The sequence below is a fragment of the Oncorhynchus mykiss genome, chromosome 1 (genome assembly GCF_057628025.1).
Source record: "Oncorhynchus mykiss isolate SJ-2025 chromosome 1, ASM5762802v1, whole genome shotgun sequence".
Lineage (NCBI taxonomy): Eukaryota > Metazoa > Chordata > Actinopteri > Salmoniformes > Salmonidae > Oncorhynchus > Oncorhynchus mykiss.
Window position 1 is genome coordinate 56,457,181 of NC_143022.1, and position 25,689 is coordinate 56,482,869.

The 25,689-nt window shown below is 44.5% G+C and overlaps 1 protein-coding gene across 2 annotated transcripts in view; it reads right to left on the reverse strand.

The window, feature by feature from the left end:
- Positions 1-25,689, reverse strand: part of caprin1b (cell cycle associated protein 1b) — a 37,960-nt gene that overhangs the window by 5,793 nt on the left and 6,478 nt on the right. For both annotated transcript variants that reach the window (XM_036980545.2, XM_090234921.1), the window contains exons 3-11: positions 24,712-24,774; positions 23,341-23,427; positions 22,739-22,986; positions 17,577-17,659; positions 8,582-8,737; positions 8,203-8,255; positions 7,891-7,974; positions 599-760; positions 37-210 (exon numbers count right to left, since the gene is read on the reverse strand). In XM_036980545.2, coding sequence (XP_036836440.2) covers positions 37-210; positions 599-760; positions 7,891-7,974; positions 8,203-8,255; positions 8,582-8,737; positions 17,577-17,659; positions 22,739-22,986; positions 23,341-23,427; positions 24,712-24,774 — 1,110 coding nt within the window. The remainder of the gene's footprint in view (positions 1-36; positions 211-598; positions 761-7,890; positions 7,975-8,202; positions 8,256-8,581; positions 8,738-17,576; positions 17,660-22,738; positions 22,987-23,340; positions 23,428-24,711; positions 24,775-25,689) is intronic.

The window sequence follows — 25,689 nt, forward strand, 5'->3', positions numbered from 1 at the left end:
AAAGAAGCCCCTGCCATCATCAACACCCGTACTCACCTGCATGGGCTCAGGCTGTACCGGGACGGTGTTGTGTGGTGAGAGGCGTGATTTTAGATGGACTGGGGGACAGCCCAACTGAGGAAGGTCTATGTTCTGAGCTGCAGGCTTCATGGGCTGGGCTGACACAATGGCTGGGTCAATGAGCTGGCCATCAAACTCCAGCATAGAGTCCTGAGGGAGGAAGCAGAAAATATGGCTGAATAACAAAACTCTTTCCTTTATTCCTCACATCTTTGATTCCTTGATCTTCTGACTCCACAACTCCACAAAATGCATTGGTCCTGAGGGAAGCAAACAATGTTATTATGGCACTATGCTGAATATATGTGACTGACTGAGGTTCAAAGCTATGGTTGCCTATTAGCCACTAGATCGTGTTCACCTGCTGAGCTAAAGCCCAGGCATTAGCTTGGACCAAATGCCTAATGTTCAGGTCCAAACCGCCTCATTGCGCCTCATTGTACAAGCCTGAACCACAGTCACAGCAACCACAGCTAATGGCTAGACTTTAGCTCAGTGGGCTAACAGTCTTGAAGAGGGTGGTGGTTCGAATCCTCACCTGCATGAAGTTGTAAGGCCCCTGCATCTGTGACAAGAGGTCCTGGACTGCCTGCTTCCTGACCACCGGGGGTGTGACTGTGGCTACGTTCAGGGAGTGGGTCTCCAAGTCATTGGGGGGAAGGGCTGACTGTACAGGCTGTTGCTGGATGACACTCTCCACCTGAGGGGGAAGAACAAGAGGCAAGGCCAGAGGCTGTATACCCTATGAAAGTACCCTTCCGTATCCAGTCCCATAATCTCGACTAGACGATGACATAAAATGGTAATTTAAGATATAGTCCAAATTAGACTTTTTTTTATTTAGGTGACGTCTTAATAATTAAACGTAACATATATCTTGATAAAAGGCATTGGGTATGACTAAATCAATACATGAATACAAAATGTAATTTTATATACATCTCCTGCTGCTTTGATCACATTCCGGAGGACTTACAGGACGGTAAAACCCCGTTAGTTACAGGCCGTTTCACAAGATTTAAATTAGATGACACCGTTTTATTTTTTACTGAATGTTGACAGCCAATGGGAATTTTTTTATTTTTTTAAATAGTTTGTCTCTGAACAGTTGATGTTGAGATGTATCTGTTACTTGAACTCTGTGAAGCATTTATTTGAGCTGCAATCTGAGGTGCAGTTAACTCTAATGAACTTATCCTCTGCAGCAGAGGCAACTCTGGGTCTTCCTTTCCTGTGGCGGTCCTCATGAGAGCCAGTTTTATCATTGCGCTTGATAATTTTTGCAACTGCACTTGAAGAAACGTTCAAAGTTCTTGACATTTTCCAGATTCAGACATGAAGGTCAGTCAAAGTAATGGACTGTCGTTTCTCTATGCTTATTTGAGCTGTTCTTGCCATAATATGGACTTGGTCTTTTTCCAAATAGGGCTATCTTCTGTATACCACCCCTACCATGTCACAACACAACTGATTGGCTCAAATGCATTAAGGAAAGAAATTCCACAAATGAACTTAACAAGGCACATCTGTTTATTGAAATGCATTCCAGGTCCAGGTCCATTCCAGGTCCACCTCATGAAGCTGGTTGAGAGAATGCCAAGAGTGTGCAAAGCTGTCAAGGCAAAGGGTGGCTACTTTGAAGAATCTCCAATATAAAATGTATTTTGATTTGTTTACAATATGTTTCCATGTGTTCTTTCATAGTTTAGATATCTTCACTATTATTCCACAATGTAGAAAAATGAAGACAAATCATTAAGTGAGTAGGTGTGTCAAAACTTTTGACTGGTACTGTATAACTACAGAATTAAAATAGATCCTGCTTCTGTTGCATGTGAGCGTTTTGTTTAATAGTCTATTGCCTCTACGAGCACCAAACATCACGCATGTCGGATAAACAACTTCACCATTACGTCTGTTTTTAATCTTTGTTAATCTGTAAAAAAGGCTTAACACTTTTTTTTTGTTTTAACAGCCTCTGGTATTATTGAAAATGTATATAGTGTTGTTTACAATGTTTCAAATTGTCAGAAAAATTATATTCATAATAATAACCCTTATTTTTCTTGATCTCCTAATTGTTATTATTATAATGACCATCATCATAATAAGTAATTGCATTATTTTTTTATTTCACCTTTATTTAACCAGGTAGGCAAGTTGAGAACAAGTTCTCATTTACAATTGCGACCTGGCCAAGATAAAGCAAAGCAGTTTGACACGTACAACGACACAGAGTTACACATGGAATAAACAAGCATACAGTCAATAATATAGTAGAAAAATAAGTCTAAACAATGTGAGCAAATGAGGTGAGATAAGGGAGGTAAAGGCAAAAAAGGCAACGGTGGTGAAGTAAATACAATATAGCAAGTAACACTGGAATGGTAGATTTGCAGTGGAAGAATGTGCAAAGTAGAGAGAAATAATGGGGTGCAAAGGAGCAAAATAAATAAATAAATAAATAAATAAATAAATACAGTAGGGAAAGAGGTAGTAGTTGGGGCTAAATTATAGATGGGCTATGTACAGGTGCAGTAATCTGTGAGCTTAAGGCTAGTGAGGGAGATAAGTGTTTCCAGTTTCAGAGATTTTTGTAGTTCGTTCCAGTCATTGGCAGCAGAGATGAATAATTGGTTTTGGGGGTGACCAGAGAGATATACCTGCTGGAGCGTGTGCTACAGGTGGGTGCTGCTATAGTGACCAGTGAGCTGAGATAAGGGAGGACTTTACCTAGCAGGGTCTTGTAGATGACCTGGAGCCAGTGGGTTTGGCGACGAGTATGAAGCGAGGGCCAGCCAACGAGAGCATACAGGTCGCAGTGGTGGGTGGTATATGGGGCTTTGGTGACAAAACGGATGGCACTGTGATAGACTGCATCCAATTTATTGAGTAGGGTATTGGAGGCTCTTTTGTAAATGACATTGCCGAAGTCGAGGATTGATAGGATGGTCAGTTTTACAAGGGTATGTTTGGCAGCATGAGTGAAGGAGGCTTTGTTGCGAAATAGGAAGCCAATTCTAGATTTAACTTTGGATTGGAGATGTTTGATGTGAGACTGGAAGGAGAGTTTACAGTATACAGAATGGTGTCGTCTGCGTAGAGGTGGATCAGAGACTCACCAGCAGCAAGAGCGACATCATTGATGTATACAGAGAAGAGTCGGTTCAAGAATTGAACCCTGTGGCACCCCCATAGAGACTGCCAGAGGTCCGGACAGCAGACCCTCCGATTTGACACACCGAACTCTATCAGAGAAGTAGTTGGTGAACCAGGCGAGGCAATTATTTGAGAAACCAAGGCTGTCGAGTCTGCCGATGAGGATGTGGTGATTGACAGTCTCGAAAGCCTTGGCCAGGTCAATGAATACGGCTGCACAGTATTGTTTCTTATCGATGGCGTTTAAGATTTTGTTTAGGACCTTGAGCGTGGCTGAGATGGCCACGACCAGCTCTGAAACCAGATTGCATAGCGGAGAAGGTAGGGTGGGATTCGAAATGGTCGGTAATCTGTTTGTTGCCTTGGCTTTCGAAGACCTTAGAAAGGTAGGATAGATATAGGTCTGTAGCAGTTTGGGTCAAGAGTGTCCCCCCTTTGAAGAGGGGGATGACGACAGCTGCTTTCCAATCTTTGGGAATCTTAGACGACACAAATGAGAGGTTGAACAGGCTAGTAATAGGGGTGGCAACAATTTTGGCAGATAATTTTAGAAAGAAAGGGTCCAGATTGTCTAGCCCGGCTTATTTGTAGGGGTCCAGATTTCGCAGCTCTTTCAGAAAATTAGCTGACTGGATTTGGAAGAAGGAGAAATGGGGAAGACTTGGGCGAGTTGCTGTGGGGGGTGCAGTGCTGTTGACCGGGGTAGGGGTAGCCAGGTGGAAAGCATGGCCAGCTGCAGAAAAATGCTTATTAAAATTCTCAATTATAGTGGATTTATCGGTGGTGATGTTTCCTAGCTTCAGTGCAGTGGGCAGCTGGGAGGAGGTGATCTTATTCTCCATGGACTTTACAGTGTCCCAGAACTTTTTTGAGTTAGTGTTGCAGGAAGGAAATATCTGCTTGAAAAAGCTAGCCGTGGCTTTTCTAACTGCCTTGAGTATATTGGTTTCTAGCTTCCCTGAAAAGTTGCATATCACGGGGGATGTTCGATGCTAATGCAGAACGCCATAGGATGTTTTTGTGTTGGTTAAGGGCAGTCAGGTCTGGAGAGAACCAATGGCTATATCTGTTCCTGGTTCTAAATTTCTTGAATGGGGCATGCTTATTTAAGATGGTGAGGAAGGCATTCCAAAAAAATAACCAGGCATCCTATACTGACAGGATGAGATCAATATCCTTCCAGGATACCCCGGCCAGGTCGATTAGAAAGGCCTGCTCGCTGAAGTGTTTCACTGTAGAGCCTACAGTGAATGTGGGCTCTGGGGCGATAAAATAGCTTCAAGGTGACCCATTTCGGATGCAGGCAATGAGGCAGTGATCGCGGAGATCTTGGTTGAAAACAGCAGAGGTGTATTTAGAGGGCAAGTTGGTTAGGATGATATCTATGAGGGAGCCCGTGTTTACGGCTTTGGGGTGGTACCTGGTAGGTTCATTGATAATTTGTGTGAGATTGAGGGCATCAAGCTTAGATTGTAGGATGGCTGGGGTGTTAAGCATGTTCCAGTTTAGGTCGCCTAGCAGCACGAGCTCTGAAGATAGATGGGGGGCAATCAGTTCACATATGGTGTCCAGAGCACAGCTGGGGGCAGAGGGTGGTCTATAGCAGGCGGCAACGGTGAGAGACTTGTTTTTAGAGAGGTGGATTTTTAAAAGTAGAAGTTCAAATTGTTTGGGTACAGACTTGGATTGTAGGACAGAACTCTGCAGGCTATCTTTGCAGTAGATTGCAACACCGCCCCCTTTGGCCGTTGTAGTTGTAGTTAGGGATGAAGATTTCAGAATTTTTGGTGGTCTTCCTAAGCCAGGATTCAGACAAGGCTAGAACATCCGGGTTGGCAGAGTGAAACTTAGGGAGGAGGCTTCTAATGTTAACATGCATGAAACCAAGGCAATTTTATTTATCTGTTATTTTCCAGGTAAGTTGACTGAGAACACGTTCTCATTTGCAGCAGCGACCTGGGGAATAGTTACAGGGGAGAGGAGGGGGATTAATGAGCCAATTGTAAACTGGGGATTATTAGGTGACCGTGATTGTTTGAGGGCCAGATTGGGAATTTAGCCAGGACACCGGGATTAACACCCCTATTCTTACGATAAGTGCCATGGGATCTTTAATGACCAGAGAGTCATGACACCCGTTTAACGTACCATCCGAAAGACAGCACCCTACACAGGGCAGTGTCCCCATTCCCTGCCCTGGGGCATTGGGATATTTTTTAGACCAGAGGAAAGAGTGCCTCCTACTGGCCCTCCAACACCACTTCCAGCAGCATCTGGTCTCCCATCCAGGAACTGACCAGGACCAACCCTGCTTAGCTTCAGAAGCAAGCCAGCAGTGGAATGCAGGGTGGTATGCTGCTGTTACGGTTACAGAAGTCATCAAAAGAGAGCGCCTGGGGAATAGGAGTGGAGCTAGGCACTGCAGGGCCTGGATTCACCTCTACATCACCAGAGGAGGAGTAGGATAAGGGTACGGCTAAAAGCTATGAGAATTGGTCGTCTAGAACATCTGGAACAGAGAGTAAAAGGAGGTTTCTGGGGGCGATAAAATAGCTTCAAGGTATAATGTACAGACAAAAGGTATGGTAGGATGTGAATACAGTGGAGGTAAACCTAGGTATTGAGTGATGATGAGAGAGATATCGTCTCTAGAAACATCATTGAAACCAGGTGATGTCATCACGTGTGGGTGGTGGAACTGAAAGGTTGGATAAGGTATAGTGAGCAGGGCTAGAGGCTCTACAGTGAAATAAGCCAATAAACACTAACCAGAACAGCAATGGACAAGGCATATTGACATTAAGGAGAGGCATGCATAGTCGAGTGATCATAAGGGTCCAGTGAGTAGTGAGGTTGGTTGGGGTCACGGCGATTCAGACAGCTAGCCGGGCCATGGGTATCAATCTAGCATAGGATGAGTTCTGTTTCCGTCGGTAGATTAGTGGGGTTCCGTGTGGTAGAGAGGATCAATCCAATTGGCAAAATAGCTATAGTTATAGTGACCCAAAAAAAATTGTTCGATATACCTATTCAGATAGCTGTCTTATCGGCTGCTAACGATTAGCGGGCCGCAGATGGGCGCTCAGGTAACATCACTACGGAGGGGCCAGCTGGATAACTCCCTCGGGCAGATAACGTCGGTAGTCCAGTCGTGAAGGGCTCCGCATCGGCAGTAAAACAGGTCCGGATAGGGGATTGTAGCCCAGGAGTGGCTGATGGAACTCTTAAGCTGGCTAGCTCCGGAATAATTGATGTTTGCTCCAGGATCGACGTAAGCCAATAGTCACACGGATAGCAGCTAGCTAGCTGTGAGATCCTGGTGTAAATGTCCAGAGCTTGCGATTGAAATCCGGGGATATGGAGAGAAAAATAGGTCCGGTATGTTCTGGTCTGAGTCGCGGTGTACAAAACTGCCGATAGATTTGAGCTAAAGGATAGCTGATGACCACAAACCGTGGTTAGCTGAATGCTAATGTTAGCCAGTAAACTGGCGAGCTTCTGGCTAGCTTCTGTTATAACTAGTAGGCTTAGTATTGAGTATTGAGTATAACCCCCATGGAGCTGTAGGCCTAAGAACGCATGCTCTATAGTTTTAATACCGTAAACTTAGTTAGGCCTATATTTCAATAGTAATACAATAGTCAATCATAAAACCTTTCATGTCATCACACAGCGTATGAGTTGTTCACGATTTGAAATGCAATCAATCATTTAAAGTTAAAATAAAGCGTCCATTTAATAAATAAGCATAAACAATAAATAAACAGTTCCATTTTGTAAAATTGCATTCAGGAATGAATGCAACTTTAGTATTTTCTGTAATAAAGTCTTTACAAAACTTTATAAAAACACTCTCCGGTACACTTATAATTTATTTAGTTTCGTTAACATTGTTCCAAACGGTCAGAAAGATTACAATATAATTTAACAGCACCTGTTGGGCACACATAATATGCATGCAGTGCTTGCTCCTTACCTTCTTTTTCTTGATCAGCAGTATTTTCCACGACTAGTCACATTTATTCCACACATCTGACTTCCCCTTTACCTCCTGAGCAACCAGTAAACATTCGCCCGTTTCCAGTTGATTTGTCACGTCCTCTGCATCCATTTTGCTGTGTGTTATGGTGTTCCGAGTTTGTTATAACCAATTTATTGATGTGAGTATGATAGGCTATAGGTCAGGCCATATTGGTCACATGCATGTGACGCATGCATGTCACGTAAAGAGAGCAAGGGCAGAGGGAATAGGGAATGTTTTTCCTAAACAAATTAGGGATTTTGGTAACTTTTCAGTCAGAAATGGCTAATTACGCTGCAGCAACACAGACAGCACGATAAACACTGTTCTGTGGTGGTCACTGCAGCAGAGAGGAGAGAGAGACAACAGGTGCTCGTCCCACAGTCACTCGCTGTAATTTTTATATTTACACACCGTGCAGCAAGTCTGAGCCCGGCCCAATTAAATCCACTGCGTTTGGACTCTAGTCATAAAGCATCAGATACGCTTAGTGCAAATACTTGATTTGATTAAAACACATAGGATGTGTCTATGAAAAAATAAACATTTTGACTGGTTGAATGACAGAGATGACTGTAGACCAATATTGTTTTTTGTCTGGGACAGCCCTACCATGATTTGTGGAATGTGTAAGACACTGAGCATCATACCTCTGTTTCTGTCGTCCACTTGTCTCCTTGCTCCTTGTCACTGCTGCTGTACATGGTGTCTGGAATGAACTGTCTGTTTACGAACTGAAAACATAAACAAGATGGCCACCGTCACAAAGCAGCCGAGACATGATGATAACTGAATTAACAGGGTAGTGTTAAGTCGGTAGGAAATCAAAGAAAACTGCCCAAAACAGGTATGTATACATTATCTGAATTTGTCCAATTGGAAGCACTTGTTTTCATTTCCATTGCGAAATGTAGTCAAATAATGCCTTAATGAACACGACCCAGGATAGTAAGTCCTCTCACCTCTGTAGCCTCCACCTTAATGGGCTCTATGTACTCTTCAACTATTTCACCCTCTGAAGAGAAAAATAATTTTCAGAATGCAGGACGAAAGATGTTTAATTAAACAACATCTTTATTGTCATAATTGGAAAACTAAACAATACAGCAAGAAACGTAACTTAAGGAGCGAACAGTTAACATTTAATATTGCCTACAACTTTCTTACAAATTCCCAAACTTACATGTACTTTTGCTAACTACATTGGTTCGCCATTTAAAAAAAAACTCACATTTCTAAGGATGGCAAAGGAACGTGACCAGTTGAGCTATCAAAATATGTATAACTTTGTCCATTTATAACTCAAAAGTGCAAATTAACGTCAATGTCAAAAATGTTGACCTTGGTCGACGGTCTGCTCCTCTGCCAACTCCACTACTGCTTCCAACTGCTGCTCCTCATCCTTCTCCTCCTCACACACTCCATTCTGGTGGGACTGGGCTTTGTCAAAGTACCCGCTTAGCAGCACCCGGTCCAGGCTGTCCTTCAGAGCTTTGTCTGGGGAGGGGAAGGGTAGAGAACCATCAGCATCACCATATCACAAAAAACACCACAGTATTATGATGCATCAATCTACAATAAAATATGGTGGACACATCTGGCCAAAGTATGTCTCATCGCATTCTCCAGTCTTGCGGTCTGAGCACTGAACCCCCCCCAATTGAAGTGCTCAATTGAACATGACCCAGTTCTCCAAGAGGTGGTGGTGCTGGCGACTGGAGAGAGGCGACTTGGTTTTCTAGACCCATAATGCTGAGACTAGAGGTCGACCGATTAATCAGAATTTATTGATGAATTATATTAAAGTTAAAATAAGTGTTCATTCAGTATTGTTGTAATTGTCATTCTTTTTTTTTTTTTTTTTTTTTTTTTTAAATCGGCATCGTCTTTTTTGGTCCTCCAATAATCGGTATCGGCGTTGAAAAATCATAATCGGTCGACCTCTAGCTGAGACAGCCAGTTCTCTGTCTCTCTGTGTGTGAGAATGGGTCCTGTGAGTGGGAGCAGAGGGCAGGCTATAGGTCCACAGGCCCCATGCCCCAGACCATGGCAACCTGCCCCAATGCCACTCTGTCCTGGCAGACTGCATTGTGTGTGTGTGTCTGTCTCAAGATCACATCAATCAGAATGCACCACTCCTATAGCTTGTACCCCTAGGCCCAGATGATTCATATTACAAAACTGTACATTTACAAGACTTCAGCATTCAGAATGCACAATTCCATCCATCTGCAACACCTCAGTTAGTTCTATGGTAATTGTGCCAGCCAACAGTTACGGATGTCATGCATAAATTATACAATTACTCTCTACTGCAGCAGTCGCGTTCGGATATGTACGGGTCCTTTCAGGCAAGTCAGTTTTCCATGTCTGAAGCAGGCCTATAGGCCTATTTGTTTGGCAAGACAGCTGTGCATGGCTGCATCACTGTAGTAGGTTGTTTTGATTATTTGAATAGCCATTCACCTTTTGTTTACTGCATTTGTTTACTATACAGCCTAAATATAGATTGTGTCATGCCTTTATCAATGTGATATTTTGTATACTAGGCTTAACTTGGTACTGCCGTTTTGTTTGCATTTGCAGTTATCCAAACTGCTAATTCAGTATTTTTGTTTGCATGCATGACTATGCTACTACTTTCAGCATTTAGTTTGCACTATTTTGGTAAGACAGCTGTATTCACAAAGGGTAATTCACCTATTGCAAACAGCCTATCCATCTTGTAGTCTATATTCATTACCAAATACAGCTTTGCTTTAGTGTGGAGGGCTCTGTCCATTTTGCTGATAAAGCGCAGCGGAGGTGGGCTACAGATTTTGGCAGCAACGTGTCACTTCAAAATCACTCAATGGCCTCAGTCTCAGAATTTGAACTTTGTTTATTGTGGTATAGCGTGATAAGCAGAACTGAATATAGATGGATATTGGAGGAAACTGGAACATTGGTGGAAACTGTCGTACACGTCGATCCAGAGGATCCCAAACATGGCCAATGCGTGACATGTCTGGTGAGTATGCAGTCCATGGAAGAAATGGAACATTGCTGAAGAATTAAATGGCAGCGGATGAACGGTATGACAATTTGCCAGAAGATCTCTTCACGGTATATCTGTGCATTCAAATTGCCATCTACAAAATACAATTGTGTACACCTATGTAGATATTCCATTAAAAATCAACCGTTTCCAGCGACAATAGTCATTTACAATATTAACAATGTCTACACTGCATTTCTGATCAATTTGATGTTATTTTAATGGAGAAAAAGGACATTTCTAAGTGACCCCAAACTTTTGTGTATGTGTAAGGGTAAAGTGACTAGGCAACAGGATAAATAATAAACAGCGGCCTATGTGACGAGTCAAAAGGTTAACAAGCAGTCTTATTCAGAGACTTGTCCCGAAGCCATACCTGCGTTCTCTTGGCTGTGTGCTTAAGGTCGTTGTCCTGTTGGAAGGTGAACCTTCGACTGAGGTCCTGAGCTCTCTGGAGCAGGTTTTCATCAAGGATCTCTCTGTGCTTTGCGCCGTTCATCTTTGCATCAATCCTGACTAGTCTCCCAGTCCCTGCCACTGAAGAACATCCCCACAGCATGATGCTGCCACCACCATGACACACCTCCAGACGTGACTCTTGGCATTCAGGTCAAAGAGTTCAATCTTGGTTTCATCAGGACAGAGAATCTTTTTTTGCATGGTCTGAGAGTCTTTAAGTGCCTTCTACTAAACTCCAAAGCATGCTGTCATGTGCCTTTTACGGAGGAGTGGCTTCAGTCTGGCCACTCTACCATAAAAACCTGATTGGTTAGAGTGCTGCAGAGATGGGATAACCTTCCAGAAGGACAACCATAACCACAGAGGAACTCTAGAGCTCAGTCAGAGTAACCATCAGGTTCTTGGTCACCTCCCTAACCAAGGCCCTTCTCTCCCGATCGCTCAGTTTGGCCGGTCGGCCAGCTCTAGGAAGAGCCTGTGTTCTTGGGGACCTTCAATGCTGTGGAAATGTTTTGGTACCCTTCCCCAGATCTGTGCTTCGACACAATCCTTTCTACCGCATGGATTGGTTTTTGCTCTGACATGCACTGTCAACTGTGGGACCTTATATAGACAGGTATGTGCCTTTCTAAATCATGTCCAATCAATTGAATTTACCACAGGTGGACTCCAATCAATTTGTCGAAACTTCTCAAGGATGATCAATGGGGGGGCGCTAGAGAGCGTGCTATGGTGTAGACGTGCTTTACTAGAGCTCCGCTCTATTTTGAAACAAATTAGTATTTATCTTAACCTCTCTCGACCTATAACTTCAAACAAATATGACAAAGGGAAAAGTCACCAAAAAAGGGGGCGCTAAACAAGATAATTTGAATGAGATAGACAACGAACCAATTTCAACGTCGCCGACCCACGAGGAGTTAGCTGAAGAGGCTAGCTTCCAAGAGTTCCCCACAGAGCCTACTCAAAGTGGCATACTGGCTGCCATAAACTCACTAAGCAAGAATGTGGACACAAGGTTGGCTGATATCTCAAAGAGTATTGGGACTTTGGCCGAAACTGTGAAGGCAACTAAGGGAAGGGTGCATGAGGTTGAGACGACAGTCGATCACGAGGCCAGGCTACAGGACATAGAGAAACAGTGCGCAACTTTCAAAAATCACAACAAAACCCTGAAAGCCCGACTGGAAATGCTCAAGTCGCATTCAAGACGGCAGAACATCCGAATATGTGGGATCCAGGAGGACACTGAGAAAGGGAAACCCACCGAATTTGTCTCGGAGCTGATACAGGCATTGATTGCTGGGGAGTGAACACTTCAAAACGCCCATCCTGATCGACCGCGCACACAGATCTCAGGCAACGAAGCCGGCCAAGGGCGCGCCACCAAGGCCATTCATTGTACGGCTGCACTATCCCCAGACCAGGAATCTCATCCTCAAGCTGGCTAGTTAAAAGTTCCCCCTTACCCTGGCTCCGTTGAAGTTGTCTTTCTACCCAGATCTACCTTGGAGGTGAGGAACCAACGGAAATGATGAGGTACGCAACAAATGCAGGGCGGCCAACATCAGATATGGATTCCTCTTCCCAGCCCGGTTTAAGGTGACAGTCGAAGGATCAACACGTACGTTTGACAACCCAAAAGAGGCCGATCTGTTCTTAACAAGCAAGCTCCCTGGCTGAGGATACAGAACGGCTGTGTCAGCCGGCTAAATGACCAAATACAGGCCAGGAATGTGTTTGAATTTCCAGCCTGTCTTTTCGATTAGAAGATCAGAAATTGGGACTTATATGATAGGTGAGATGTTGTGGCTAATATAGCATTGTTTAGCATATCATGTTTTAGCGCCACTCACCCCCTAACGTGAGAGTTAAGTGTTAAGTGTTATTTAATATTAGTTTATATGCGGAGCATCTATAGACGACGAGTTAGTTCAAGCTGTATGTCTAGACACCCTAAGGTTTGTGTGTTAGCCAAGGAGTGCTTCGTTTGGGGAAGTCACTCAGTAAAGGGACGGGAGGGGGGGATGGGGTCTGTGTTTTATGTTCACGTTTATTATTAATACAGGTGGCATGACAAGCTCCCGCACGGCGGGATGTTTTTCTTCTGGGTTTCGTATGACAGCAACAATTTGCTCTAAAATAAGAAATGCCACATAGTGACAGAGCACAGAGGTGGAAGGTGGAATAAAGATAGTCAGCAGGAACTGTAATGGCTTAGGGCATGTGGTGAAACGAGCTAAGGTTTTTTTCTCATCTTAAATCACTGGGTGCTGACATAGTGCTTCTTCAAGAAACTCATAGTAAACGCTCCGCTCAGGCCAAGCTACGAGTCGGCTGGATCGGTCATATCTGACATATCTGACCATATGACCATATCTGGTCATACCAGTCTAACTTTGATGCAAAAGCGAGACGCCTTTTCAACATAATGTATCACGATCATAAGGTTGAGGCAGTGGTAATAGCTCAATGCAGAGAAGGCGTTTGATCGGAATGAGTGGAAGTATATTTCGGTTCTGGAGCACTTCGGGTTTGGAAAGGAATTTATTAATTGGATAAGAATTATTTATGCACACCCAATGGCGTCCGTGGTAACCAATCAAGAAATGTCGCAGTCATTCCGCTTGTTCAAGGGGTGCCGACAGGGGTGCCCTATTTCGCTTGCTCTCTTCGCTATAGCCATGGAACCCCTTGCTACTCGCATTCGGGCAATGTGCCGATATAGCTTCTGTTAAAATAAAGGACACACAGCACAAAATTTCCCTATATGCAGACGATGTTCTTTTGTTTTTGTCCAAGCCTAAAACTTCTACTCCACCATTACTTAACTTGATAAACACATTTGGCTCCTTCTCTGGCTACAAGATAAACTGGCAAAAAGTGAGTTGATGCCAATATCACGGCCTGTGGATATGCAATTTCTATTAAAATGGTTGTCCTACCCAGGTTTCTTTACCTCTTCCAATGTCTACCCAATTTCATACCACAAAGCTATTTTAAGAAACTAGATTCAATAGTAACTCCATTTTTATGGGATAACAAGGCAGCCAGAATTTCAAAGAAGCATTTATGCAAGTACAAGATAGGAGGGGGGCTTTGGCCTTCCTCACTTTAAACTGTATTATTGGGCTGCTAATCTGAACATTTTGTCTTTCTGGAGGGAAAGTTAACCTGCGATGAAACAGAAGGATATGCCTTCATGGCTTTTGATTGAGCAGGCCTCCTGTCAACGTTCCTCACTCCCTGCACTTGTTAATAGCCCATCATATGTGAAAAAAATCCACTTATGACTCTAACCCAGTCATTGGTCATACGCTTAGGATCTGGAAACAGATTAGGTATTTTCTTAACATACCCACTGTATACATTGACAGCCCGATTTGCCTGAATCATGCTTTCCACCCTGCATTGGATGATATGGTGTTTTCACAGTGGAGGGAGAAGGGGCTCACAACAATTGGTAATCTATACATTGATGGTCAGTTAGCTTCATTTCAACAATTACAGGGAAAGTTCAACATGCCAACAACACATTTTTTCAGATACTGGTAGGGGGATGCTGAGAGAAGCAGGTGAGTGAGGGCTGGTAGGGGGATGCTGAGAGAAGCAGGTGAGTGAGGGCGGCTAGGGGGGGTGCTGAGAGAAGCAGGTGAGTGAGGGCGGGTAGGGGGATGCTGAGAGAAGCAGGTGAGTGAGGGCGGGTAGGGGGTTGCTGAGAGAAGCAGGTGAGTGAGGGCTGGTAGGGGGATGCTGAGAGAAGCAGGTGAGTGAGGGCGGGTGGGGGGGTGCTGAGAGAAGCAGGTGAGAGGGCTGGTAGGGGGTGCTGAGAGAAGCAGGTGGGTGAGGGCGGGTAGGGGGTTGCTGAGAGAAGCAGGTGAGTGAGGGCTGGTAGGGGGATGCTGAGAGAAGCAGGTGAGTGAGGGCGGGTAGGGGGGGTGCTGAGAGAAGCAGGTGAGTGAGGGGGGGTGCTGAGAGAAGCAGGTGAGTGAGGGGGGGTAGGGGGATGCTGAGAGAAGCAGGCGAGAGGGCTGGTAGGGGGATGCTGAGAGAAGCAGGTGAGTGAGGGCGGGTGGGGGGGTGCTGAGAGAAGCAGGTGAGAGGGCTGGTAGGGGGTGCTGAGAGAAGCAGGTGGGTGAGGGCGGGTAGGGGGGGGTGCTGAGAGAAGCAGGTGAGTTTTTACTATTTTTTACAGTGTAGAATAGTGAAGACATCAAAACTATGAAATAACATATGGAATCATGTAGTACAACAATTGGTAATCTATACATTGATGGTCAGTTAGCTTCATTTCAACAATTACAGGGAAAGTTCAACATGCCAACAACACATTTTTTCAGATACTGGTAGGGGGATGCTGAGAGAAGCAGGTGAGTCAGGGCTGGTAAGGGGGGGGGGTGCTGAGAGAAGCAGGTGAGTGAGGGCAAGTAGGTGGGGATGCTGAGAGAAGCAGGTGAGTGAGGGCGGGTAGGGGGGGGGTGCTGAGAGAAGCAGGTGAGTGAGGGCTGGTAGGGGGATGCTGAGAGAAGCAGGTGAGAGGGCTGGTAGGGGGATGCTGAGAGAAGCAGGTGAGTGGGCTGGTAGGGGGATGCTGAGAGAAGCAGGTGAGTGAGGGCGGGTAGGGGGTTGCTGAGAGAAGCAGGTGAGTGAGGGCTGGTAGGGGGATGCTGAGAGAAGCAGGTGAGTGAGGGCGGGTAGGGGGGGTGCTGAGAGAAGCAGGTGAGTGAGGGGGGGGTGCTGAGAGAAGCAGGTGAGTGAGGGGGGGGTAGTAGGGGGATGCTGAGAGAAGCAGGCGAGAGGGCTGGTAGGGGGATGCTGAGAGAAGCAGGTGAGTGAGGGCGGGTGGGGGGGGTGCTGAGAGAAGCAGGTGAGAGGGCGGGTAGGGGGGTGCTGAGAGAAGCAGGCGAGAGGGCTGGTAGGGGGATGCTGAGAGAAGCAGGTGAGTGAGGGCGGGTGGGGGGGGTGCTGAGAGAAGCAGGTGAGAGGGCTGGTAGGGGGATGCTGAGAGAAGCAGGTGAGTGAGGGCGGGTAGGGGGGTGCTGAGAGAAGCAGGTGAGTGAGGGCGGGTAGGGGGGGTGCTGAGAGAAGCAGGTGAGAGGGCTGGTAGGGGGATGCTGAGAGAAGCAGGTGAGTGAGGGCGGGTAGGGGGGTGCTGAGAGAAGCAGGTGAGAGGGCTGGTAGGGGGTGCTGAGAGAAGCAGGTGGGTGAGGGCGTGTAGGGGGGGGGGGGGGTGCTGAGAGAAGCAGGTGAGTTTTTACTATTTTTTACAGTGTAGAATAGTGAAGACATCAAAACTATGAAATAACATATGGAATCATGTAGTAACCAAACAAGTGTTACATCAAAATATATTTTAGATTCTTGAAAGTAGCCTTGACAGCTTTACACTCTTGGCATTCTCAACCAGCTTCACCTGGAATACTTTTCCAACAGTCTTGAAGGAGTTCCCACATATGCTGAGCACTTGTTGGCTGCTTTTCCTTCAATCTGCGGTCCAACATCTCAATTGGGTTGAGGTCAGGTGATTGGGGAGGCTAGGTAAACTGATGCAGCACTCCATCACTCTGCTACTTGGTCAAATGGCCCTTACACAGCCTGAAGATGTGTTGGGTCATTGTCCTGTTGAAAAACAAATGATAGTGGGACTAAGCGCAAACCAGATGGGATGGTGTATCACTGCAGAATGCTGTGGTAGCCATGCTGGTTATGTGTGCCTGGAATTCTATATAGATCACTGACAGTGCCACCAGCAAAACACCCCCACACCATCACACCTCCTCCATGCGTCACGGTGGGAGCCACATGCAGAGATCATTCGTTCACCTACTGTCTCACAAAGACACGGCGGTTGGAACCAAAAATGTCAAATTTGGACTCAGACCAAAGGACAGATTTCCACCGGTCTAATGTCCATTGCTCAGGTTTCTTGGCCCAAGCAAGTCTCTTCTTATTGGTGTCCTTTAGTAGTGGTTTCTTTGATGCAATTCAACCATGAAGGCCTGATTCACACAGTCTCCTCTGAACAGTTGATGTTGAGATGTGCCTGTTACTTGAACTCTGTGAAGCATTTATGTGGGATGCAATCTGAGATGCCGTTAACTCTAATGAATTTATCCCCTGCAGCAGAGGTAACTCTGGGTCTTCCTTTCCTGTAGCGGTCTTCATGAGAGCCAGTTGTGACTGCACTTGAAGAAACTTTCAAAGTTCTTGACATTTTCCAGATGAACTGACCTTCATGTCTTAAAGTAATGATGGACTGTCATTTCTCTTTGCTTATTTGAGCTGTTCTTGCCATAATATGGACTTGGTCTTTTACCAAATAGGGCTATCTTCTGAATACCGTCCCTACCTTGTCACAACTCAACTGATTGGCTCAAAAGCTTTAAGGAAAGAAATTCCACAAATTAACTTTTAAGAAGGTACACCTGTTAATTTAAATGCATTCCAGGTGATTACCTTTTGAAGCTGGTTGAGACAATACCAAGAGTGTGCAAAGCTGTCATCAAAGCAAAGGGGGGCTAATTTGAAGAACCTAAAATATATTTTGATTTGTTTAACACTTTTTTGGTTACTACATGATTCCATATGTGTTATTTCATAGTTGTGATGTCTTCACTATTATTCTACAATGTAGAATAATAGTAAAAATAAAGAAAAACCCTAGAATGAGTAGGTGTGTCCAAATTTTTGACTGGTACTGTACTGTATAATTGTCTGTCAGACTAGAGATTGGGAACCGTGTCAGCTCTATTCGTTCCATTTCTATCAGTTTCTTGAATGTTCAGAACGTTTCAGACCACTGAGTAGTGAATTCACCTAGTTGTAGTTGGTTAAACTTACATGTTGTTCCTGCTGCAGCCTTGTCCTTCCCCTCCAACAGATCCATGAAGTGTTGAGAAGCCTCTTCGTACTGGTCAGACAACCTGCAACAGGAGAGGTACAGTTGTAACTTGGGAAAGAAAAATACCTGTACACTGTTGAATGCTCCTGCAGTTTTATTGAGTGCAATATTTAGACCCAGAAGTCTTCGTCACGCTCGAGTTATAACTCCCATTTCAAGCTCTCTTGTCCATCAAGTCAATGCGAAACAGTGAAACCCCCACTTCTAAACATCCCAGTTGAACATCATGTTTATGCATGTATTGGACAAATGGTGTCATGTTCAAGTTCTCACCTGAGAACAAGTATGGCCGTGGCGGTCATGAAATTTTGAGGCTGGTGATTGGCACGCGAATAACTGCCGGTCTCACGGTAAATGACCGTTAATTAACAAACTCATTTAGCATCTCCTTGTTTCCAAGCATAGCCTACAAGCCACTGATGACAACCTTTGGAACATCTACAAGTCTAATAAATCCTTGTAATGTAGCCTACAGCGTCACAATAAATCCATAATTTATTTTAGACAGGTCAAAAGAAACATGTAGTCTATTTCAGAAGAACAGAATAGCATACTCCTGATCTGGCTATGCCATATGGCTGTGGACAACACTAGTTCATTTAGCAGGCAAGATTTGCTTAGAATTCTGTGGCATTATTTTATAGTATGAAGAATACAAGTGAATATAGCTGAATAAAATTGAAAGGATATTTTCTCCAATTGATTCGAGTGAGCACATGCGTCTATTCTGTGTTGAGCGGTTAAAAAAGAAAAAAAGGTTAAAAAGGTTAAAAAAGGTCCTCCTACAGTATATGCTTCATTTAGAGTTATTTACGTAACAGTTGTGATACAAACCTTGGGCTATATGTTTTGATTTTTAATACATTCTAAGGCTCCACAATGCAAAAAAAAAAGTTGCATGAAAAAGGCATGACAAGCACTTAATAATGGCTCAAATTTCCCAGCGGCATTCCATTTGTGTGGCCATAATCCCCCCTAAAAAAATCCATGCCTTTTGCAGCCAGTGTGCGTTTGTGCTGAGTATAATAATTATAATTCCATTCCCCCGGCTGTGCTCCCTGAAGCACCTCTCACTCACATGGCTCTCTAACATATCTCAATTCTTATTAGCCAATGATCGGGTCCTTCTCACAGGCTACAAGTGAAGACATAACGGGGACGCAACTGCGCGCATCCTTTTCGAATTCCGAGGTGCATATTGAAGATGCTGGAAGAACTGTCCACATTTACTTTTCGGCAGCCAACAAGATGAGTAGGCCTAACAAACAATAGCCTATGCCAAAGCAAAAAAACCTAATGGTCACTCTGAAAGAGCTCTAGAGTTCCTTTGTGGAGATGGGAGAACCTTCCAGAAGGACAACCATCTCTGCAGCACTCAAACCATTATAGTAGAGCAGCCAGACGGAATCCACTCATCAGTAAAAGGCACATGACAGCCCACTTTAGGCCATGAGAAACAAGATTCTCTGGGCTGATGAAACCAAGATTGAACTCTTTGGCCTGAATGCCAAGCGTCAAGTCTAGAGGAAACCTGGCACCATCCCTACAGTGAAGCATGGTGGTGGCAGCGTCATGTTGTGGGGATGTTTATCATTGGCAGGGACTGGGAGACTAGCCAGGAACGAGGGAAAGATGAACAGATCAAAGTACAGAGAGATCATTGATGAAAACCTGCTCCAGAGCACTCAGGACCTCAGACTGAGGCAGGACAACGGCACTAAGCACACAGCCACGGAGTGGAGTGGCTTCGGGAAAAGTCTCTGAATGTCATTGAGTGGCCCAGCCAGAGCCCGGACTTGAACCTGATCGAACATCTCTGGAGAGACCTGAACTTAGCTGTGCACCGACGCTCCCCATCTAACCTGACTGAGCTTGAGAGAATCTGCAGAGAAGAATGGGAGAAACTCCCCAAATACAGGTGTGCCAAGCTTGTAGCGTCATACCCAAGAAGACGCCAGGCTGTAATTGCTGCCAAAGGCGCTTCAACAAAGTACTGAGTAAAGTCTCTGAATACATATGTACATTTGCTAACAGTTTTTGCTTTGTCATAATGGGGTATTGTGTGTAGATTGTATTTTTTTCAATCACCCATTTTAGAAATTATTTCACCTTTATTTAACCAGGTAGGCCAGCTGAGAACAAGTTCTCCTCTACAACTGCGACCTGACCAAGATAAAGCAAAGCAGTACGACAAAAACAACAGAGTTACACATGAGACGAACAAATGTACACTCAATAACACAAAATAAAAATCTATATACAGTCTGTGAAAATGCAGTAAGACTAGGGAGGTAAAGGCAATAAATAGGCCATAGTGTGAAACAATTACAATTTAGCATTAACACAGGAGTTATAGATATGCAGATGATGATGTGCAAGTAGAGATACTGGGGTGCAAAAGAGCAAAAAAAGAACAATATGGGGATGAGGTAGTTGTGTGGGCTATTTACAGGTGCAGTGATTGGTAAGCTGCTCTGACAGCTGATGAATAAAGTTAAAGAGGGAGATATAAAACATATAAGATATAAGGCCAAAGGAGCTTTGTTGGTTTTGGGGATGACCAGTGAAATATACCTGCTGAAGCGCATGCTACGGGTGGGTGTTGCTATGGTGACCAGTAAGCTGAGATAAGGTGGGGCTTTACCAAGCAAATACTTATAGATGATCTGGAGCCAGTGGGTTTGGCAACGAATACAGTGATCGGTTGAAGAGCCTGCATTTAGTTTTACTTGCATTTAAGAGCAGTTGGAGGCCACGGAATGAGTGTTGTATGGCATTGAAGCTCGTTTGGAGGTTTGTTAACAGTGTCCAAAGACGGGCCAAATGTATACAGAATGGTGTCGTCTGCGTAGAGGTGGATCAGAGACTCACCAGCAGCAGAGTGACATCATTGATGTATACAGAGAAGAGAGTCGGCCCGGGAATTGAACCCTGTGGCACCCCCATAAAGACTGCCAGAGGTCCAGACAACAGGCCCTCCAACTGAACACCCTGAACTCCGTCTGAGAAGTAGTTGGTGAACCAGGCGAGGCATTCATTTGAGAAACCAAGGCTATTGAGTCTGCCGATCAGAATGTGGTGATTGACAGAGTTGAAAGCCTTGGCCAGGTCAATGAAGACGGCTGCACAGTACGGTATTTAATCGATGGCGGTTATGAAATCGTTTAGATCCTTGAGTGTGGCCGAGGTGCACCCATGACCAGCTCGGAAATCAGATTGCATAGTGGAGAAGGTATGGTGGGATTCGAAAATGGTCAGTGATCTGTTTGTTAACTTGTCTTTTGAAGACTTTAGAAAGCCAGGGCAGGATGGATATAGGTTTAACAGTTTGGGTCTAGTGTCTCCCCCTTTGAAGAGGGGGATGACCGCGGTAGCTTTCAAATCTTTAGGGATCTGACGATACGAAAGAGAGGTTGAACAGGCTAGTAATAGGGGTTACAACAAATGCGGCGGATAATTTTAGAAAGGGAGGGTCCAGATTGTCTAGCCCAGCTAATTTGTAGGGGTCCAGATTTTGCAGCTCTTTCAGAACATCGGCTGTCTGGATTTGGGTGAAGGAGAAGCAGGAGGGAGGCTTGGGCGAGTTGCTGCGGAGGGTGCAGAGCTGTTGGCCGGGGTAGGGGTAGCCAGGTGGAAAGCATGGCCGGACGTAGAAAAATGCTTATTGAAATTCTCGATTATCGTGGATTTATCGGTGGTGACGGTGTTTCCTAGCCTCAGTGCAGTGGGGAGGAGGTGCTCTAATTCTCCATGGACTTTACAGTGTCCCAGTGTTCCCTTTTGGAATTGGTGCTACAGGATGCAAATTTCTGCTTGAAAAAGCTAGCATTAGCTTTCCTAACTGCCTGCCTGTGTATATTGGTTCCTGACTTCCCTGAAAAGACGCATATCGCGGGGGCTGTTCGATGCTAATGCAGTACGCCACAGGATGTTTTTGTGCTGGTCAAGGGCAGTCAGTGAACCAGGGGCTAGATCTGTTCTTAGTTCAACATTTCTTGAACGGGGCATGCTTATTTAAGATGGTGAGGAAAGCACTTTTAAAAGAACAACCAGGCATCCTCTACTGACGGGATGAGGTCAATATCCATCCACGATACCCGGGCTAGGTCGATTAGAAAGGCTGGCTCACAGAAGTGTTTTAGGGAGCGTTTGACTGTGATAAGGGGTGGTCGTTTGACCACGGACCCATAACGCACGCAGGCAATGAGGCAGTGATCGCTGAGATCTTGATTGAAGACAGCAGAGGTGTCCATGTTTACGGATTTAAGGTTGTACCTGGTAGGTTCCTTGATAATTTGTGTGAGATTGAGGGCATCTAGCTTAGATTGTAGGATGGCCGAGGTGTTTAGCATATCCCAGTTTAGGTCACCGAAAAGTACGAACTCTGAAGATAGATGGGGGGGCAATCAATATGGTGTCCAGGGCACAGCTGGGGGCTGAGGGGGGTCTATAACAAGCGGCAACAGTGAGATACTTATTTCTGGAAAGGTGGATTTTTAAAAGTAGAAGCTAAAACTGTTTGGGCATAGACCTGGATAGTAAGACAGAACTCTGCAGGCTCTCTCTGCAGTAGATTGCAACTCAGCCCCCTTTGACAGTTCTATCTTGACGGAAAATGTTGTAGCTGGGGATAAGAATAAGGCTGTAACATAACAAAATGTGAAAAAGTCAAGGGGTCTGAATACTTTCGGAACGCACTGTAAATAGCGAGGACGCTGAGCCACTTGTGTGGGTTGTAGACTCAGTCTCATGCTACCACTAGAGTGAAAGCACCGCCAGCATTCAAAAGTGACAAAAACATCAGCCAGGAAGCATAGGAACTGAGAAGTGATCTGTGGTCACCACCTGCAGAACCACTCCTTTATTGGGGATGTCTTGCTAATTGCCTATAATTTCCACCTGTTGTCTATTCCATTTGCACAACAGCATGTGAAATTTATTGTCAATCAGTGTTGCTTCCTAAGCGGACAGCTTGATTTCACAGAAGTGTGATTGACTTGGAGTTACATTGTGTTGTTTAAGTGGTCCCTTTATTTTTTTGAGCAGTGTATATACCTTTAGCTCAAAATCTGAACATTGTGTGTGCATGCGTTTTACTAACCTGGCGTTTTGGTCTCGTTCTGGCCCCACTAGTTTGTAAAGCTCATCCAGGTTGGTGAGCTCTGAGTCTGTGAGGAGTGAGGGTGTGCCTCCCCCGGCAGCCCCCTGTCTCAACTCCTGCCTTACACTGTCCTCTCCCAGCCTGTCCAGGAGGAACTGGAGCTCCAGCACAGTCTTCAGTCTTTTCTGCTCAGCCTCCTCTCTCTGGAGCTGCTCCCGCCGCACTGCCTTCTTCACTGCCTTCTGGATCTACAGAGACAGAAGAGACGAGACCAGGGAGTCAGAATCAAACAATGCAGGACCTCTCGGTTGCGTTTCATGCCAGGTCACCAGGAAGCCGTTTCCTCCCATCCGCCTTTGTTCACCCACATTCACAGATTTGATAGGACTAGTTACGTGAAAGCAATATGGGAGAAACTAGGTGGAGCTATACTGCTTACACCTAGTTGTTTCACATCCATGAAGGAGGAGAGAGCATCCTCCCGGAACGAAACGCAACCCGGGCGTTGGCCACTTTAATGCAAACAGGGATGACACCACAGAGGGGGACCCAAATCAGTCACATTCCTACAGACAAGGACACATTGCATTAGATACTCTTACATCTTGCCCCAGTGCGAGGAAGCTCTTCTGTAGCTCTCTGGCAAACTCCAGATTATTAGTCACTTCCTGATACTTGGTCAGGGCATCCTGCAGAGATAACAGAGCAAGAGGAAACTGGTTTACATTAGCAGAATCTTATCCAGAGCGACTAACAGTCAGTGCATTCATCTTAAGATATCTAGGTGGGACAAACACATATCAGTCATAGTAAGTACATTTTTCCTCAATAGTAGCTATCAGCAAAGTCAGAGCTAGTAAGGGGGAAACAAGTATTAGTTCACAAAAGCTTTTTTTGGGGGGTGGAGGGAGTGTATGAGGGGCTGCTGTGGGATTATATTAGATACACGTTGAAGAAGTACACTACCGTTCAAAAGTTTGGGGTCACTTAGAAATTCCCTTGTTTTTGAAAGAAAAGCACATTTATTGCCCGTGAAATAGAGAGTAGACATTGTTAATGTTGTAAATGACTATTGTTGCTGGAAACTACAGATTTGTTATGGAATATCTACATAGGTGTACAGAGGCCCATTTTCAGCAACCATCCCTCCTGTGTTCCAATGGCACATTGTGTTAGCTAATCCAAAATGATAATTTTGAAAGGCTAATTGATCATTAGAAAACCATTTTGCAATTACGTTAGCACAGCTGAAAACTGTTGTCATGATTAAAGAAGCAATTAAACTGGTCTTCTTTAGACTAGTTGAGTATCTGGAGTATCAGCATTTGTGGGTTCGATTACAGGCTCAAAATGTCAAGAAACAAAGACCTTTCTTCTAAAACTCAAGTCTATTCTTGTTCTGAGAAATGGCAATTCCGTGCGAGAAATTGCCAAGAAACTGAAGATCTCGTACAACGCTGTGTAGTACTCCCTTCACAGAACAGCGCAAACTGGCTCTAACCAAAATAGAAAGAGGAGTGGGAGGCCCCAGTAAACAACTGAGCAAGAAGACAAGTACATTAGAGTGTCTAGTTTGAGAAACAGAAACCTCACAAGTCGTCAACTGGCAGCTTCATTAAATAGTACCCGCAAACCACCAGTCTCAACAGTGAAGAGGCGACTCCGGGATGCTGGCCTTCTGGCCTTCTAGGTTGCTGATAATGCGGTTAATGGGCCTAAAAAATTATTATTATTTTTTTTTAAATCAGCCGTTTCCAGCTATAATAGTAATTTACAACACGAACAATGTCTGCACTGTATTTCTGATCAATTTGATGTTATTTTAAATGGACAAAAAATTTGCTTTTCTGATGAGCGCAATGTAATGGAAAGCTTGCTTCCACAAACCAAAAATGACAGATCAGTGACTACTTCAAGGAAGTAGTCAGATCAGACTATATAGGACTCATGTACAGTGTACGTTGTTGACCCACCAGCTGGTCCTGGTTGAGACGCTCCCCTTTATTTTTCTTGGCTTGATAATCATCCAGCTTGCCCTGTGACACAGAGGTCAGGATTTACATACATTCATTAGAGGTGATGATCCAAATAGAGGATGATAGCATAATAACAATTAACACATTCTCTATAGTAAAATCTCTCATCCAGAGTGAAGCAGATGCCGTCACCTGACCAGTGAGATTTTTGTCATTGAAAATGTTTGTTTATGTCCAAAATACAAAAACCTGCAACAGATATTCTACGGTAACCTTGTGCCTAGGCTAAAATTACTAATTTTTTAGGAACTCTCTACACTAACAAAAATGACAGAGGATTACTGCAAGTACTGACCACATATCAACGTGGTTGTTGATACCTCTGAGCAATGGCAATACATCTCAACATACACAAGTGTGCCTGACTTTTTGGGCAACCCAACCAAATTCACATAGAAATTTCTCCATCTCATTGAAAGGAAGTCTAAGAAGCGGTAGATCTAGATCATAAAAGGAGACTTCCTTTTTTAAAGTCTTTTACTTTCAGTTTTGCACACCACATCAAACAGCTGAAAATGCTATATTTTTAATTGGCACGGTTTAGGTTGCAATGATTCTCTACATTGCTTGTTTTGTCACACAAACTGAAATTAGGCGAACTTAGTGACCAAGAAATGGCTGCGCGATTACTGCAAAGTGGAACTAATGGGCAGTTCCTTCAGAGAAGCTTTGGCAAACATCACAAGTGTAACACTAACTCTAGCTTGGCAATTTGAGTAAAGAGTCACTCAATCATGTCCAGTCAATTGAATTTACCACAGGTGAACTCCAACCAAGTCGTAGAACCATCTCAAGGATGATCAATGGAAACAGGATGCACCTAAGACCAATTTGCAAAGGGTCTGAATACTTATGTAAATAAGTATTTTTTTTTTTTATGTAAAAAAAAAATATATACATTTGCACACATTTCTA